This window comes from Caretta caretta, chromosome 10, assembly GCF_965140235.1.
Source record: "Caretta caretta isolate rCarCar2 chromosome 10, rCarCar1.hap1, whole genome shotgun sequence".
NCBI lineage: Eukaryota > Metazoa > Chordata > Testudines > Cheloniidae > Caretta > Caretta caretta.
Genome location: NC_134215.1, coordinates 45,568,190 through 45,586,124, shown reverse-complemented (window position 1 = coordinate 45,586,124; position 17,935 = coordinate 45,568,190). Strand labels below are relative to the sequence as shown.

The window sequence follows — 17,935 nt, the reverse complement described above, 5'->3', positions numbered from 1 at the left end:
GTGACAAAGACATACCCAGGCAGGTATATTATCCTTAGGTCTGACCAACTTCTCAATAGCTCACTGAAATGGATCATCTGTGGTCTCTGCCCAAAGCTAAGAACTAGATGACGGTTGTGATTATTGCAAGATGTTTGTAGGTGTAAGGGCACTGTTGGCCCCTTACTGAAATTTAGTGGAGTTTTTTGGTTGGCTAGCTCCCAGTACCAAAAGAAAGGGGAAGGGTCAATGGGAAATCAGGACCCTGAGACTGACAGTCCCCAGTAGCAATGGGGAGAGGCCAATGCTCCAGGTCAGCCGGATTGACAGGGCAGGTAGGCTAATGAGAGAGTCAGGAGGCCAGGATGGGTCCCGTCCTCCTTGTGAGCTGGAATTGCCTGGAATAGAGGGTCCGAGCACAGGAGAGAGCAGGGGTCTGTGCTAAACTGGGGAGCCAGGCCATGCTGGCCAGAGAGAACCACAGAAGCAGCCCAGGGAGAAGGTCAGTGCTGGGAGCAGTCCAGGGAGCAGACCTGTGCTGGGAGCAGAGCTGCAGCAACCAGAGCCAGAGGGGCCAGAGGAGCAGCCCAGGGGGCTGGAGGCAGAGCAGCAGCAGTGCCGAGGCAGAGTGGAGCTGGGGCTGGAGCAGTTTGGAGCTAGGTGTGATGAGCAGCTGGGGAGAGTGAGAGGGACCTTGAGTGGTGGGCTGAGTGCAGGGAGACGCCCCCAGCCAAGATGCCCCTTGCCTTGCAGGCTGAACTGGGAGAGGGATCGTAACCCGACAGAGGCTGCGGGGGCGATGCTGGGAAGAAGGGTCCTGCCACCTAGAGCCTGAAGGCATGTGGCCACTGCCAGAGCAAGTGTCCTACCTGCAGCAATTCTGCAGCACAGCCAGGGCCTGAGCAGGAGGCCTGGGACATGTGGGGGACAGACTGTGAACTGCCCTGACATTCCAGTGATGGCTGGTTGCGATGTCCCCTTGCCACAGAAGAAGGGTGACGGGTTTTCCTTTAACCTTTCCCATTCTTTTCCTTATTTTTTTTTCAAATTGATTGGTCTTTAATAAATTGTATTTGCTTTGAACTCTAGGCAATGATCAGTGGGTCAGGGACGTGTCCAGAGTGGAGAGAGTACCCCAGAGTGGGGATACCCTAGCCCCTGCCCTAATTGACCACGATAAGGTTCGGGGTTGAGTACCCCAGGAATCCTGGGCCAAGCCTTGTTGGGGTTATGAGGACTCTGCCACACAGGAGAGTGGAAGGGGAGTCCTTGAGGTCAGGCAGGTCTCCGGGTAAAGGGAGTGGCAACGAGGATTCAGATCATTTCACTAGCCAATTCCACTGGGTAATTTATAAGTCAGAAAAGTTCCCCACAGTAGCGGGACCATTCTCCCGCTTACATAAGGGAAATGATTTAAGAGCTATGTGAAATATTAGGCAGCAAACCTGTTGAAGTGACACTGGTCACCTGAGGCTAGGCAGGATCTAGGAGCTAACTCAATCAACACAGAACAATATACACCAGTGGAGACAGCACTTGGTTTACCATCTGGACCAGGTGGAGCCTTGAGCATTTACACAGACAACCGAAGCCCACAAGAGCTCTCTGAAGGACTTGTTAATAAGTGTCAGAGTAGCAGCCGTGTTAGTCTGTTTCCGCAAAAAGAAAAGGAGTACTTGATCCAATGAAGTGAGCTGTAGCTCACGAAAGCTTAAGCTCAAATAAATTTGTTAGTCTCTAAGGTGCCACAAGTCCTCCTGTTCTTTTTGTTAATAAGTGTAGGCTCTAGTTTATGGTTGTTTTTTTCTTTTACCTGTAACCTGACATAAGCAGGGTCTGAATGTGCTCTCCCTTGACATCTAGAGATGTGTTTACCCTGGCATAGACATGCCCACTTTGCCTAGGTGCACAGCATGATGGAGTAGCTTTGCCCAAATGATCACTTTTGGCTGGGGTTGGATTGTTAGTCATTTCATTACTGGGTGCAGAGTAGTAAAGTGTCACCCTTGTGTGACTAAAGAAAGGGCAGCAGAACTGTGCTTGGCATTCCTTGATTGAGGGGGTCACACTCAGCTGAACTGCACTTGCTAAGCAGAGGGTAGGGGTGTCAAAGCTCAGTGGAGATGAGGGTGGGAACAGGTGTTTTTTGCCCAGCGTCATGGGCTCTGCCTAAGGGCCCTAGGCACCATTGACATCCCTCCCTCCTCCATTTAAGGACAGACCTGATTAAGACTCACTGAAGAGTCTTTTGTTGTGGGCACATGTAAGAGGCTGGGGGGGGCTAAGCCTCCCCCAAAAAAGGCTGGCCATGCAGGAGGGCAAATGCCCCAGAAGCAGCACAGGTCACCTTCTTTTGGCGGCGCACTGACCCGCCGCCTTTGGAGCACCAGAAGCGAACCTTAGAAATGGGGGGCCTCGGCCTCTTCCCAAGCGGCCCTGCCCCTCCTGCCACGGAGAGGAATGGGCAGGCCTCGGGGGAAGAGGCGGAGAAAGATGGTCAAGGGCAGGGCCTCGGGGGGCGGAGAGGGGAAACCACAGTCCAAGCACCGGTGGCCCCTCACCCCTGGGGAGCTTCTGGGGCTCATGCATAAGCCTCCGAAACTGAAGACTTATGCTCCGCCTACGGTTGTGGATCAGTAGAGCTGAAATCACGGATTCAGTGCTAAACCGTAGGCCTGTTTATGGGACAGTGTCTCTGGTGAACGAGACTGCCCACCCTGCACTAGCTGTGAGGCTCCCCCTCAACCACTGAAATCACCGAGAACTGAGATTGCTGAGAATTGTGATGCATGGTGGGATCTCAAGACCTCCTAGAGGCTGCAGTAGAGAGACTGGTGGTGGAGTGAGCAGCCAGCAGCAGAGTGAACAGTGTGGCAGCAGCAGCTGAGGCATTGCTCGGGGCCTTTCCTCACCCACCCGGGGTGGGAGGTGAACTCACGCAAACGCATCTCTGACCTCTGGGTCATTGCTGAACAAGGACAGCAACTGTGAGTGGGGTGCGGTGGAAAGAGGGGGGAGCGGCGTCCTTATTTGTTGGACTTTCACACCACAAGGGGTGAGAGTGAGCAAAGGACACTGCCCAGAATACTCTGGGCTGGGTGTTTTGCTCATGGTCATGTTTTCAAATCATGCTTGTGTTTTCCCAAATTAATGTTGTGTTCCTTTCCTCTTTTATTAAAAGTTTTCTTTTCCACACACAGACTCAGTGTTTGCGAGTGAGGAAGTGTTGCCTCTTAAAGGCACTTGGGGTGGTGTGTAATTTTCCCAGATTACTGGGTGGCAGCTCGAGCCGGTTCTGTGTTGTGTTGACAAAAGGGAACCCCGAGATATTGAACCCAGCCCTCATTGCTGCCGACTCCACTTGGCAAAAGGGTTATGCTTATGTTTCCAAATGCTTTTACTTGCTTTTCTTTAAATCTTTCTTTCAAGCGCTGTTTAAAAATTCTTCAGTTTAGTTTTACTACAGCCCTGGCTAAGTGCCTTGTGCTCAGGAGAGTTAAAGTAAAACCAGTGGGGTGTTTTTATGGAGGCAGCAGATAGGTGCAGGCTGCGGATGTCTCGGAGATCAGGGCCTGAATACCGGAGTGTACTGAAATGGGGTATGGAAATTGCTAGCCTACAGGCTCGTGGAGCCCAGAGCAGAGCACTTGTGTTACCAGCAGCTGGTAGTTGGGGAAGGTTTCCCCTGGAGGACACAGGCAAGAGGGCCCAGAGCAAATGCATTCAGAATAGCCAGTAGCTAGCCCTACTACATCAATGGCAGGGAAAGGCATGACAGACATATCCAGGAAGTATATTACCCTGCGTCCTACCATCTTCTACATATTGCATCAAAGGGGATCTCTGCCAAAAGCTAAGAACTAGCTGCTTGTCATGGTTATCGTGAGATGTTTGTACAAGAAAGAGTTTGAGACATGGAAAATGTTGAGTATTGGCTGCAGAACTGTTGAAGTGAAACTCTTCACCTGAGGCAAGGCGGGGTCCGCTTGGGTGTATATATACTCCGCACCGGCAAGGAAGGGGTTAAAGAGCAGCTGTGGGTGGGAGGTGCCTCACCCCTCCACATCTGCAAAACATGCCAGGACTGGAGGAGGAGTTAAATGGCGGAAACTCAGCTCAGATGGGAGCAGCCCTGGGAAGGGAGCAGGCTGTTGTGCTTCCTAGTGAGAGAGGCTGACAGCTAGCCAAGCACAGCCCCTGCCCTCACAGACCAGGAACACAGAGCCCCAGGCTAAGAAGGTGTGACTCTTTCTCAGGACACCCAGGATTTTGAGTCACTTTATAACCCCTCCCCTTCCTCAGCGAGAGAAAGACCTGCTTGTGCTAAACTGGGTGTCAGCTCCCAGGAACGCCACTCTGTTAGCCACCCAGACAATCAACCTGCAAAGCAAAGTAAAGGTTAACTTTAGATGCACCCCAAACCTCATTGAAGAGTGTTGCCCTGTAGAATCCAGCCCCTATCACAGGACACTCACCAAAACTACCACGTTTGCTACTTCCAAAGAGACAGTGTACACAAGAGCCTGCTTGGTTCAGCTGAGGAGTCACACTTTACTTCCTCTAACATCAGTGAGATTAATTTATAATAAAATCAAGAATAAGTTAATTAACAAGGAACAGAGATGGAAGTGATACCAAGTAAGGATAGTGGAAACAAAATTGATTACAAATACACCCAAAGTATAACATATGTGACAAAGCTCTGTCCTTGCCTCCCTGGGTCCCGTGTTGATTTCACTAGCCTCAGAGGCTCACTGTGACCCTGCACATAACCCTTCTCTCTCTAGAGACAAGGGTCACAGTCTACTGAGCCATTTTCATCATAAGCCAGTGAGGGAGATGAGGAGAAGTTATCCTTCCTTTCACAGTCTCTGTTGTCTCCCAGTCTCCATGATTAATCAGGGGGCAAAGGTTGGGGGGGGAGCCCGGGCCCACCCTCTACTCCGGGCTCCAGCCCAGGGACCCTAATAGTATCAGCTGTGGTAGCTGACCTTTTAGAAACATGACATATACAATTCCCTGGGCTACTTCCCCCACAGCAGCCCTCACTTCCTCAAGCTCCACTTCACCCTTACCTCAGGGCCTCCTTCCTTGTGCCTGATATGGTGTGTATTACTCAGCCTCTCCAACAGCACAACTTCCTCCCACAGCTCCTGACATGCACACCCTCCTGACTGACTGGGAGGCTTTTAACTAGTTTCAGCCAGCCCCTGATTGGCTTCAGGTGTCCCAATCAACCTAGCCTTCTCTCTGCCTTCTGGAAAGTTCTTAATTGGCCCCAAGTGTCTTAATTGACCTGGAGCAGCTGCCATTTCACTTATCCTGGTACCAGGGATTTGTTTAGCCTGGAGCTAATATATCTATCTCCCACTACTTTTCCATAGCCATCTGGCCTTGCCCCGTCACACATGCTTCTAAGAGCAGGTCAGAGGCCTTGGCTAAAGCAGTTCCTCATGCCCAAAGTCTATCTGCAGAACTTGCTTCTTTTCAGTTATAACCAGGATACATAATGGCCATGAATCACTCCCCTCCGCCAAGAGTGCTCCTCAGTGACATCAATAACAAAATATCTTCTTACTTCTCCTTATATTCCCCCAAACTGATTGCTTTGACTTCAGAGACAAGACAACCCCCTTGTGGTTTTAGTCTTCGATGTCTTCCCATGCCGATTTCACATCCCGCCCGCTCCTGTCAACCTGGCTTTTCCTACTGACTTGCGTACAAATGCAGCTCCCATTATGGTTTGGTTTTACGATGCTAGATTTACATCGGAGACCTATGCAGACAGGTAAATCAACATTCCTTTGTCTAGAACAAACTTGTTATCATCTCTGCCTGGTCACATGCTTTCAATATATTTTTAGTAAATACATTTAACTTCTTAATGATCACCCGTACATACACCACCCAACACTTACAGTGACCATGTGATATAAACTTCTATTTGATTCTTCACATGACCTTCTGACAGGCAAATACCATGACTGCAATGCGTTAGATTTAATGAGTTTGTCAGGCCTGATGGGCCTTGCTGACACAGAGTAGTGACCCACCAGTGGGTCTCTGTGCCGTAGAAGGGGAATGAGATTGAGACTTGTACTGGAAACTAGTGAACTCTGAAGGGGACTGTGATACGTCCAAGGCCCTCGGAAGTAAGAGAGGCACCATCGTGACTGAACCTGTCTATGGGTTTTTTCATGCTTTTATTTAACCTTGGTTTGCTGGCTGCGTGGACTGTTTTGTTTTCTTCACCTGGGACCTTGAGAGGGGAAGAAACAGTCAGGAGGCCATGACTGGAGAGTTGAGTGTCAATTTGCTAGGATGCATAGGCACCGACTTTCTAATTTCCTCAGGGGTGCTCCACCCCACCTCTGCCCCAGGCCCTGCCTCTTCCTGCCCCGTTCCTCCCCCAAGTTCACACTGCCCTTCTCTGGCTATTTCTGCCCCCACTTCTCCCCTCCCTCCCCCCCCCCGTGCCTCCTGCACACCCCTGAATAGCTGACCACCAGCAGGCTGGAGGTGCTGGGGGGAAGGGGGAGGAGCTGATCTGTGGGGCCCACTGGGGGGGAGCGGGAGAGCTGATTGGTGGGGCCCGCTGGCGGGGAGGGGGAGGAGCTGATTGGTGGGGCCCGCTGGGGGGGGAGCGGGAGAGCTAATCGGTGGGGCCGCCGGTGGGTTCTGAGCACCCACTATTTTTTTCCAATGGGTACTCCAGCCCTGGCACACCCACGGAAACAGCATCTATGCTAGGATGGAGATAATTGAACCCACATGTTTGCACTCCACACATCTCCTAAAGGGGGCACACTGCCAAGGACAGATTTGTGACATGGTGTCTCAGGGACAGCTCCATCAATGTTGAGAACAATGGACATCCGTGGAGACAGCACTTGATTTACTATCTGGACCAGGTGGAGACTGGGGCATTTACAAAGACAAACCCCAGAAGAGCTCTTTGAAGAGTGGGGCTCCCTGCGCTAAGAAACAATAAACTGTAGCTGTATAAGAGCAGAAGAAACAGCCCAAGAGAAGAAACTCTGCCAGCGGTGGGGTGGGGTGTCATAAAAGGTGGATCCTAGCTCTTTAAACTGGACCCTCACTGCAAAGACTGAACTGTGGATGAGAGAGACCTTATTAGACAGGAAAGGAATTTGTTAATAAATGTAGGTTATAGTTTGTGTTTTATGTTTTTCCTTTACCTGTAACCTTACGTTTCCAAATGCTTTTACTTGAATCTTTCTCTCAAGCTCTGTAAAATAAACTTCAATTTGGTTTTACAATAGCCCTGTCTAAGTGCCTTGTGCTCAGGAGAATGTTAAACTAAGTTAAAACCAGTGGGGTGTTTTTAGGGAGGCAGCAGATTGGTGCCCGCTGTGGATGTCCAGGAGATAAGGGCACCCAAGTGTAACTAAGTGGGGTGTGGAAATTGCTAACAGGAAACAATGGGGCTCACAGATGGCTTGTGTTGCTAGCACCGGGTAGTTGGGAAAGGTTTTCCCTGGAGGCCACAAAGCTCTCGCACACTGTAAGCAGGTGGCAGCAATTCATCCCGGACACCTCAAATAACCCCCCAAAGTGTCACAATATCACCATCACAGACACAACGAGGGGATTGCTGCTGGGTGGGACTATTAGAGACTGCACCACTGTGGGACATGGTGCTAATGACTGGATTACTACTGGGCAGAGCTCCAGGGGCCCGGGCCACTCCTTGGCGGAAGGCCAAGGCCCCGGGCCACTGCTTGGTGGGATGTGTGATGTGGAGAAATCCAAACCTACAAGTTTTATCTCCTAAAACCCAATTTATAAATAAGCTTTCCCTTTCACTACTAAGCAGTTAATAGCAGCAACCCTCGTTTTCCCCTGCTCAGTCAGGGAACTGGGACTTTCCACATGAAAGGGAACATGGGACTTTCCACATGAAAGGGAACATACCCAGACTCCTACCTCTCAACACACACACACACACACACACAAGGACTTGCTGCTGCGGCTGTGTCTCTAGATGCATTCCCTACTTGTCTCTCTCTAAGGGACTAATCCAAAGCCCTGGAAATCAACAGACAGCCCCCCCTGATTTCAGCAGGCTGTGGGGCTAGCCCTGAGAGCCCTGGTACTAACAGCTCTTCTCAGCAGACCAGAACCAGCCAGCAGCTCCCAGTCAGCACAGCCCATGACTTCCACCACCAACAGCCCTGATTGCTGCTCCCAGCTGCCACAGCTCCTACCATTTCCAGTACACCTTCCCTTCCCCTGCTAATGGGGCATTAGTCCAGTCACTCCCTTGCAGTCTGAACACAAGCTCAAAGGGAAAGACTGTTGCTTTTCCCATTTTGTCCTTTATATCTCTGGAGCCACCTAGCTCCAGTGTGAACACTTGTACAGAAGGAACTAGCCTGGAGAGTGTTTCACCACTGCGCCAAATCTGTCCCCACTCTGGAGTCTCGAAAAAATGCTCCCCCTGACCCTGTTGGGTGGCTGATGAGAAATGAGTTGACTACCCCAGCCCCCTAAACAGTGTCAGATGGGAACGTCTTGCCGATATGCCCCTTCCCAGTCCCCTGAACCAGCCAGCCTCTCTCATGCTCTCATCATCCCATACATCTCCCCATCTAAGGGTTTTATACTGCTGTCATCCCTGCAGCATCTGGGCACCTTCCATGTAAAATCAGTAGCAAAGTCCCTTGTGAACTTCATGGAGTCTCCTGTCCTGCTCAGTATGCTGAACCAGTCTGAGCTGGTGCATCGCCCTATGGGTGCTACACGCCCAGCACCTGGGCGCACAGCAGATTTCCTGTGCTGTTTAGTTGGGTTTGTTTTTCTAGGTTCGTTTACATGGTTTCTTTTGTTGTCCTTTTTGGCCCTTGTTTCTAGGACGGGGATAGGCTCCTCTGATGGGAAAGGGGAACACAGATCTAAAGCAGAGACTCCAAGCCTCTCTCAGGAATTGCTTGGCACATCTGCCTTTTGGGCTGACCCCTCCCATCACTGCCCTTCTCTAGCACCTCCCAGCTGAGGATCTTAAAGCACTAATGAATCTTCCCAACTGCCACCTGTGAGGGAGAGGCATGTCATCCCCTTTTTACTTATAGGGAAGCTGAAGTCCAGAGAAATGAAGTAACCTCAAGGTCAGAAATATCAAATCAATGGCAAAGACAGTAATAGAACCTTGGCATACCTGGTCCCAGTCCCTTTCTCTAAACAGAGCACCCAGGATGCGTGAGTCTCATTCTTCTGCTCTACTCCCTGGAACACACTCCTGTCCAGAGCATGGAACAGCCCAAAAGGCCTGACTCCCATGTTTCTGCTCTAACAACTAGACAATGTGCTCCCTCTCCCCCTCTTTCAAAGCAACCATGCACATGTCCTTCTAAGCCAGTTTCTGAGAGGCAGCTGGTAAAACCCCCTGAGAACTACAACTAGAAAAGAGACAGCATGCCTAGTGTGCTTCCCTTGGCCTGGATAGGAACACGGAGTGACATGCGGTAAAGCCCTTTTCTCATGGGGATACAAAAATAATACCCAGTACATTCCAGCTTCCCCAATAACAATCAGCGTGAGAAGCAGGCACCGTGGGAAAGGCTCTGTTTGTTTTTCCTGAGTATTATAAATAGCATTCCGGCTGCAGACATGACATTAAATGAGGAGGAAGCGGGGAGGGCCATAATGGGCTCTGTTTGAAGTAGGACTCTGATTAGATTTCAACTTCCTGCACAGTTGCTAGTCACTTCCTGCTGGGTGAATGCAAAAGTGCTGCTGGGGAGGAGCCAGCAGGCCCCAGGCCCAGCAGTCAGCTATGGGAACCTGGAGTCCTTTGGGAGCAGTACAGTAGATATTGTCTGAGTTGTCACGTGCTCTGAGCACTTGGGAGTCTATTTGATTCCCATCTCCGCTACTGCCTTGCTTTGTGATTTTGGGATAGCAACAGGGTTGGATACTTTCCATCTTCTGAAGGTGGACCACTTCAATACTCATGAAGGCATCTCTGCTTCTACCGCATCATAGTTCTGCTGCCAAGGTCTGTACCTCTAACTTCAGCACCACCTCTGCATCAAGAACCTTTCTCTGAAATCCCACAAGATTCAGTTTAGGCCTTTTCCAGTTTGCTTGTTACCTTTTGTCTGGGTCACCATTAACTTTATAATTATTACCCCGGTTACATTAATGGTCCTCAGTTGTACATAACCCCATTCTTACAGCTTATGTATATATATTAACACCCACACACACACACAAATTTAAAAAAACATTATGGTTGCAAAGTCAAGCACTCCTAAATTAGGAAATGCCAAAATGAAGGCTGCCCATGCAACATTATTTCAGTCCCCTGTTGCATTACGATAGTCATTAATTACATGATCACATATTGTTTTCCACAGACCCCTACATCACTAGCACACAGGATGTTTGGTGCTCACTCAATGAGTAGCTGTTCAATATTTTATTTTCGCCTCATAATTCAATACGTGGCCCAATGCATCATTTACTGCACTCTATTCAAACCGTGCACTGAATGCAAAAATAGTGATCTATCCTGGGCTTTTCTATGGCATGCATGACTATAGCATATGAGTGTTTTGCAAACATTAGTGAATTTATTTTCACACGAAGGCTAGAAAGCTTACTCTTGATTTTAAACAAAAGCTGTGATTCGCACCCAATCTCTTCTTTCCAGCATCTGGGATTTGAAGAAAAGATGCAAATATGGTGAGAGTCTTGGGACTTGGTAACACTCAAATCTTATTGCTTTAGGTCCTGTACCTGCAATTGAATCCCCATAAACTGCATGGGTCTGCTGGGGTAGAGCAGCTTGCAGCTTACAAAATACTCCAGCTCAACCAGAAGTTCTATGCTTGATGCAGGAGTCTGGGTGAGGTTCTCTGGACCATGTTATGCTAGGGGCCAGACTAGAAGATGATCACTATACTCACTTCTGGGCTGAAAATTGATGAATCAGTTTCTTAGCTTGTGTGAAAGCCTAGCTCACAGTTGCGCTGGCAGCCCAAATTCTGTCATCGATTAGAGTAAAAAACTGGGATAGGAAGCAGACAGGTTCACCAAAGCTCAGCACAAATCATTAAGGGCTGAACACCTATCAGAGAGGCCCCAAGTGCTATCTGTGGGGCACACACCAGCCACAAATAGAAAATATGTGGTCTATAACTTTTACTCATCTCTTCAAATACTAGAAAGCTGGAACAAAGCAGAGAAAAGGTGCTCCAACAGCTAGGATGTTAGTCTGGCCGTCAGAAGTCCTGGATCAGCTTCTTTGCTCTGCAACAGGCTTCTTGTGCAACCTAGGGCAAGTCACTTGCTGTCTCTGGAGCTCAGTTCTCCATCTGTACAAGGGGGATAGGAGCAGTGCCCTACCTCACAGGTGTTGAGAAGTGCTCAAAACCCATAGTAATGGGGGCAGACAGTTGGTCATATAGGTAGGTCACATCTGCAAGCCTGGCCCTGGACCGCATCATTGCCTATGCTTTAGATATTTGGCATTCTTAAGCCCCAGCTCCTGGAGTCACGTTATCACATGAGCATCTCTCAGCTGCCATTGGTTACAAAGTGCCTAGCCCTGGTGATTCTGCAGAAACACGTGAAGCCACAAACCCTGAGGGCTCGTATCCCCGCAGGCAGCTCACGGCACCCCGCAAACATTGGTTTTGCAGCCTCACTGGGAAAAAGCCAGCCTGGGGGTTCGGGCCTGCGCTGGGTGCTCACGCACCAGAGCTACACCCCCGGGCGGGCACGGTGGTGCAGGGCGCGCGCGCACACCCCGACTCCGCCCCTCGCCCTCGCCCTCGCTGCTGACACTGGCTGAACTCCCCCACAGCGCGCAGCAGCCCGGGGAGTTCGGCGCGTGCGCAACACACGGAAAAGATGGACGAGGGGGCGGAGCGCAGCGATGCCTTTGTTTAGGCCGCGGTTTCCCAGGCGCCCCTGCGGCGGGGGCGGGGCCAGGCGGCGGGGGGCGTGGTCGCGGCGCCGCGCGGCTCAGTCGGAGCTCGGCGCTCGGAGCGGGAGGAGCTGGCGTGCGGCCTGTGCGCGGAGCGGCCCGAGACCCAGCGCGAGCACACAGCAGCCCGGCACGTCGGCCGGCCCCACAGGAGGAGGAGGAGCCGCACAGAGCCCGCGCCGCGCGGAGCCGCCGAGGATGATAAACACGCAGGACAGGTACCGGCCGCGGGCGCCCTGCGGGACAGGCCCGGGCCCTCCGCGCCAGCTCGGGGGGTTCCCGGGCTCTAGTAACCCCGGTGGGGCCTGCGCCGGGGAGCGCCGGCCCGGCGGAGGAAGCAGCGGGCCCGGGGAGCCCGCCTGTGCAGCGTGACACCTCCTCGGGGTGCGGGCTCGCAGCGGGGGCCGGACTGGGCCTGCTAGAGCTGAGGGGCCGTAGCCCGGGCTTGCCATTGGGCCGCGGTGCGAAGAGCCGCCTTTCCGAGCCCTGACATCGAGGGGGCGTTTTAGGGGTGGGTTTGCTCGCGAGGTGGATCTGGCTTGGGGGAGCCCAGGTTGGGAAGTGTACCCGGCGCTCGGCCTCTCGGTGGGGTTTGGAATTGGTGCCATCAAACTGAATCGTGCCCCGGTTTTGAAAGAGGCGTTAGAGAGACTCGCCTTTCCCCCAAGCAAAGCGTGAACTCTTTCGGGTTGAGGTTTAGGAAGGGGCTAGCAGGAACGCCGCTCGAATGGCCTGTCTGTGGGGGCCGGCTTATCGCTTTCACTGGAAACCAAACGTCGCAGGCGCTTTTAAACCTATACTGGATATTTGGCAAAACAGGAAGGCTTTTTGTTTCTGAATGTTCCCCTCAAGTAATTCTTAGCTGTTACCGAAGCTGAATGCTGAGTCGGCAGTATTAAGGGGGTCTCACCTTTTTGCTGCCTCTGACTGCAAACTGATAATAAAGTGTCACTAATTTACATCTGCTTTTTGGTAAAATCAGAGTAGACTCTCGGAAGCAGGTGAGCATTCCAATAAAAAAGGACAACTTCTCCTTGTTTTTCTGATACAGACTAACACAGCTACCACTCTGAAACCTGTCACCATACTAAACTAAAGTGTTCTGCAGTATTAGTATTAATTCTTCCATTACATTGGGGGGGGGGGCTGGATAAGTGGTTTCTAAACATAAAAAAGTGTAATAAAACCAAAATGACTTTGTATATGAGACTTCTTATCACAGGGCTTTTGGAAAAAACCCTGAAGGCCTTTAAGTGTTACGTAAACAATAAAGTAATTCCATCCAGGGACCTAGAAATCAGGTCAGCAGTGAGGTGGTGATCTTTGCTTGCATCCACTAGAATTAGACATGAACAATTAGTCTAGCTTTTGAGTGTTCACAAAGTGAAATAATTAATTGTAAGTCTTTTATTTTCAGTCATATGTAAGGCATGAGAAATGTCATGTTGTTCACACATTTTTAAAGGCTTGTTCCTTAGTGTTTCTTAATGTCTCGCATTCCTTTTAAACTTAACTCAAAAAATTTAACACAGTAATTTACCTATATAGTCATCCTGCTTATACATTATCTGTCCTGAAGATATAACCCAGTTCAAGGGATTATAAAAACTACATCTAGAAAAGATTTATAGGGCCATATTTTCAAAGTCATGCCCAGGCAATTTTACTGCATACGTTTGTGTGCCAGGCTAATGTGCCCATGCACGTCAGGTTACTTGTGTATGCAGTGTTACTGTAGTCCTGTTGGTCCCAGGATTTTAGAGACAAGGTGAGTGAGGTAATATCTTTTATTGGACCAACTTCTGTTGGTGAAAGAGACGAGCTCTTTGTCAGCTCCAAATCTTGTCTCTCACCAACAGAAGTTGGTCCAATAAAAGACATTACCTCACCCAGTTTGTGTCTCTGAGATATATGTGTGCAAGTTAATATGCCTAAATCTGAAATTCTGATCTGGTAGGTGATCCTGTCCACTCCTTACAGAAGCAGAATTTACCCTTCAGTAATTTTCTTATGAGAGCTGTTTCTTACAGCTGAATGACTTAGTCTCTGTAATATCTAGAAGCAGGTGTTTACTAATGTGAAGCTGATAGTGATAAGTGGAAAACAAAATGATGTATCCACTATTTAACACTTTCCCTTAGTCTTTCCTGTTTTTCAAAAATTGATCTTCCATTAGGTGAACATCCCTTATAAAACTACCGTATAGTATTCTTTTTGTATCCTGAGACTTGAATCTCTGGATTTCTTGTTAAACCTCAGTCACCTTAAAATGCTTTTGTGGTATTGTCTGTCATGGGGTGGGCATTGTGGATCACCAGAGAGGGTATTCCTGTTTCCTGGGAGCATCTTATGTGTATGAGAAAAAAGGGAAGTGTTCAAACCTTTCACTAATGGTGATTGCTTATGTTGATGTGGGAAAAGTGGAGGCTTCCCACAGAGGCATTAATGTGACACAGGAATGAGTTTTACTTCTGCCCAACACAGTATGTACAGTGAGTTGACTGTCATATGACTCTCCCCTGGCAAGTAATGAAAACTAGAGAGTATTAAGCCTTTGGTAGTCTTAAAAAAAGAGCTGATGTTAAAAAAACACAAACTTTACAAAACAGAATTAGGGCTGCTTCAGAGTAGGCGATTCTTTCCTCTGCAAATTTGGGATAAACTTATTTTATGCATGGATTATTCCTGCATGTTAGGTGAGAACATATGGAGAATACAGTGTATGTATATTTCAACCAGTGGTTTTAGTGAGATGATACAATTAACTTTCACACTTGAATGATATACAGGGTACTGCATGTCCCTAGAAAAGGCTCTCATTTTTCTGGTCATGTTGCATTCTAAACTAGATATGAAATGGTGTTGTTTTATTTTGTTTTTTAAACTAATTCTCTTCCCTTTATGCAGTTTTTTTCCACTTCTGGTGCGAAGATTATAATGCAGATCTAGGCATTATCTTTTAGTTAGCAATTCTTGTTGACCTAGTTAAATTTTACTTGTTAGTTGGTGAATAAAGCTGAAACTCAGAGCAATTCTTAACTTCTGAAGGAGCTTCTAAAGAGAAGCAATTTTCAAGCCTCATTTTGTAGAGCCCTGTGCCACAGATTTGCAGGGCTCTACTCATCCAGTGAATAAAGATTGATCGTATTGTCAGCTGACAAAAGTTCATAATCAGTAGTGATACATTTGCCCAACCATATCTTCAAGAGTAGTGGTTTCTTTTTCAGCAAGGATATTTTATTGCTTGGATCGGTTGATAGTTTTGAGTCCTGAATAAACTGTGTATTGGTTCTTAAGATTATCAGAATTGTGCAGACAATAACAGGGACTGGAGGATGCATCTGACTTATTTTCTGTGTCATGTGTTTTGAAGAGACATTCTATGAACATGGTATATCTTTTTAATATTTAGAGACAAACAAGACACTTTATGAACTGACTTAAGTTAGTCCGTTACTCAACCCTGTCTTCTTTGTTAGGAGCGTGTTCAAAAATGAACACTCCCATATCTACTCAGAACCTGTTATGTGCAGTGTAAAAAATCTCCATGGTTAATTCTACCATAGTGATGTGGGAATTGAAATGGAATCTTTTCCATTTTGAAATCCATGTGAGATATATATATATTATACATTCCAGAGCCAAACAGATATCTTGGTGATGGCCATGGATTAGAAAGCAACTTAGCCCTGGTCTACACTACGAGTTTAGGTCGAATTTAGCAGTGTTAGATGATTTCAACCTGCATCCATCCACACGACAAAGCCATTTTTGTTGACTTAAAGGGATCTTAAAATCAATTTCTATACTCCTCCCTGACAAGGGGATTAGCGCTGAAATTGACATCCCTGGGTCGAATTTGGGGTAGTGTGGATGCAATTCGACAGTATTGGCCATTGTGACCACTCTGTACAGCACTTTCAACTCAGATGCATTAGCCAGGTACACAGGAAAAGCCCCAGAAACTTTTGAATTTCATTTCCTGTTTGTCCAGCGTGGCGAGTTCATCAGCACAGGTGACCATACAGTTCCAGAATAGCAAAAGAGCTCCAGCATGGACCGAATGGAAGGTACTGAATCTAATTGCTGTATGGGGAGACGAATCCATGCTATCAGAACTCCGTTCCAAAAGATGAAATGCCAATATATTTGCCAAAATCTCCAAGGGCATGATGGACAGAGGCTACAACAGGGACCCGCAGCAGTGCTATGTGAAAATTAAGGAGCTCAGGCAAGCCTACCAAAGAGGCAAACGGTTGCTCCGAATCACAGCCCCAGACATGCTGCCTGTATAACTGCCCGCCCTCTACCCAAGTTCTATAGCCTCCTCACCTAGATGCCCAAGAACGTGGGGTGGGGGCCTCTGGGCACCCAACCACTCCACCCCAGAGGACTCACCAAGCAACAGAAGGCTGGCATTCAATAAGTTTTGAAATGTAGTGTGGCCTTGTCCTTCCCTCCTCTCCTCATCCACCACCCCACCCGTTGCTTCCCTCCTCCCCCACCCCTCCTGGGCTACCTTGGCAGTTATTCCCCTATTTGTGTGATTGAATTAATAAAGAATGCATGATTTTGAAACAACAATGACTTTATTGCCTCTGCAAGTGGTGATCGAAGGGGGGAGTGCAGTTGGCTTACAGGGAAGTAGCGTGAACCAAGTGGCCGGGTTTTCATCAAGGAGAAACAAACAGAACTGTCACACGGTAGCCTGGCCAGTCATGAAACTGGTTTTCAAAGCTTCTCTGATGCGCAGTGTGCCCTGCTGTGCTCTTCTAATCATCCTGGTGTCTGGCTGCGTGTAATCAGCGGCCAGGCGATTTGCCTCAACCTCCCACCCCACCATAAACGTCTCCCCCTTACGCCCTCAGGTGAGATATTGTGGAGCACACAGCAAGCAGTGATAACAATGGGAATATTGGTTTCGCTGAGGTCTAACAGAGTCAGTAAACTGCGCCAGCATGCTTTTAAATGTACAAATGCACATTCTACCACCATTCTGCTCTTGTGCGGCCTATAGTTGAACAGCTCCTGACTACTGTCCAGGGTGCCTTTGTATGGCTTCATGAGCCACGGCATTAAGGGGTAGGCTGGGTCCCCAAGGATAACTGTAGGCATTTCAACATCCCCAACAGTTATTTTCTGGTCTGAGAAGTAAGTCCCTTCCTGCAGCTGTTCAAACAGACCAGAGTTCCTGACGATGCGAGCGTCATGTACCTTTCCCAGTCATCCCACGATGATGTCAGTGGAACATCCCTTGTGATCCACCAGTGCTTGCAACACCATTGAAAAGTTCCCCTGCTGCCAAGGTGGTCTGGTCCCAAGGTAGGGATATGCGTTCTGTCTATCATCCCACCACAGTTAGGGAATCCCATTGCAGCAAGGCCATCCACTATGACCTGCACATTTCCCAGAGTCACTACCCTTGATAGCAGCAGCTCAGTGATTGTGTTGGCTACTTGGATCACAGCAGCCCCCACAGTCAATTTGCCCACTCCAAATTGATTCCAGAGGGATATTGACACTTGCTTCTGAACTGTGAGGCCTGCTTTCATCTTGGTGGTATTGCACTTCAGGGCAGGGAAAAGCAAGTCACGAAGTTTCATGAAAGTGCCCTTACGCATGCGAAAGTTTCACAGCCACTGGGAACACTGTGGTCCCACCAGTCTGTGCTTGTTTCCCGGGCCCGGAATCGGCATTCTACGGCATGAGCCTGCCCCACTGCCACCAGGATGTCCAAATTGTCGGGGCCCATGCTTTGAGAGAAGTCTGTGTCCATGTTCTCATCACTCTCGTCACCGTGCTGCCGTCGCCTCCTTTTGTAGGTTCTGGTCCTGCATACACTGCAGGATAGTGCACGTGGTGTTTACAATGCTCATAACTGCCGTGGTGATCTGAGTGGGCTCCATGCTTGCCATGGTATGGCGTCTGCAGGAGAGCAGAGTTGCCGTGGAGGCGGTGGCTAAAGACGGATGCCCCAAGAATAGATATTTATAGAGAGCGACA

At 48.9% G+C, this 17,935-nt stretch overlaps 1 protein-coding gene across 1 annotated transcript in view; it reads left to right on the top strand.

Moving 5' to 3' along the window:
* Positions 1–17,935, top strand: part of OAZ2 (ornithine decarboxylase antizyme 2) — a 75,577-nt gene that overhangs the window by 35,491 nt on the left and 22,151 nt on the right. The window contains 1 exon segment of the mRNA XM_075133322.1: positions 11,911–12,221. Coding sequence (XP_074989423.1) covers positions 11,911–12,221 — 311 coding nt within the window.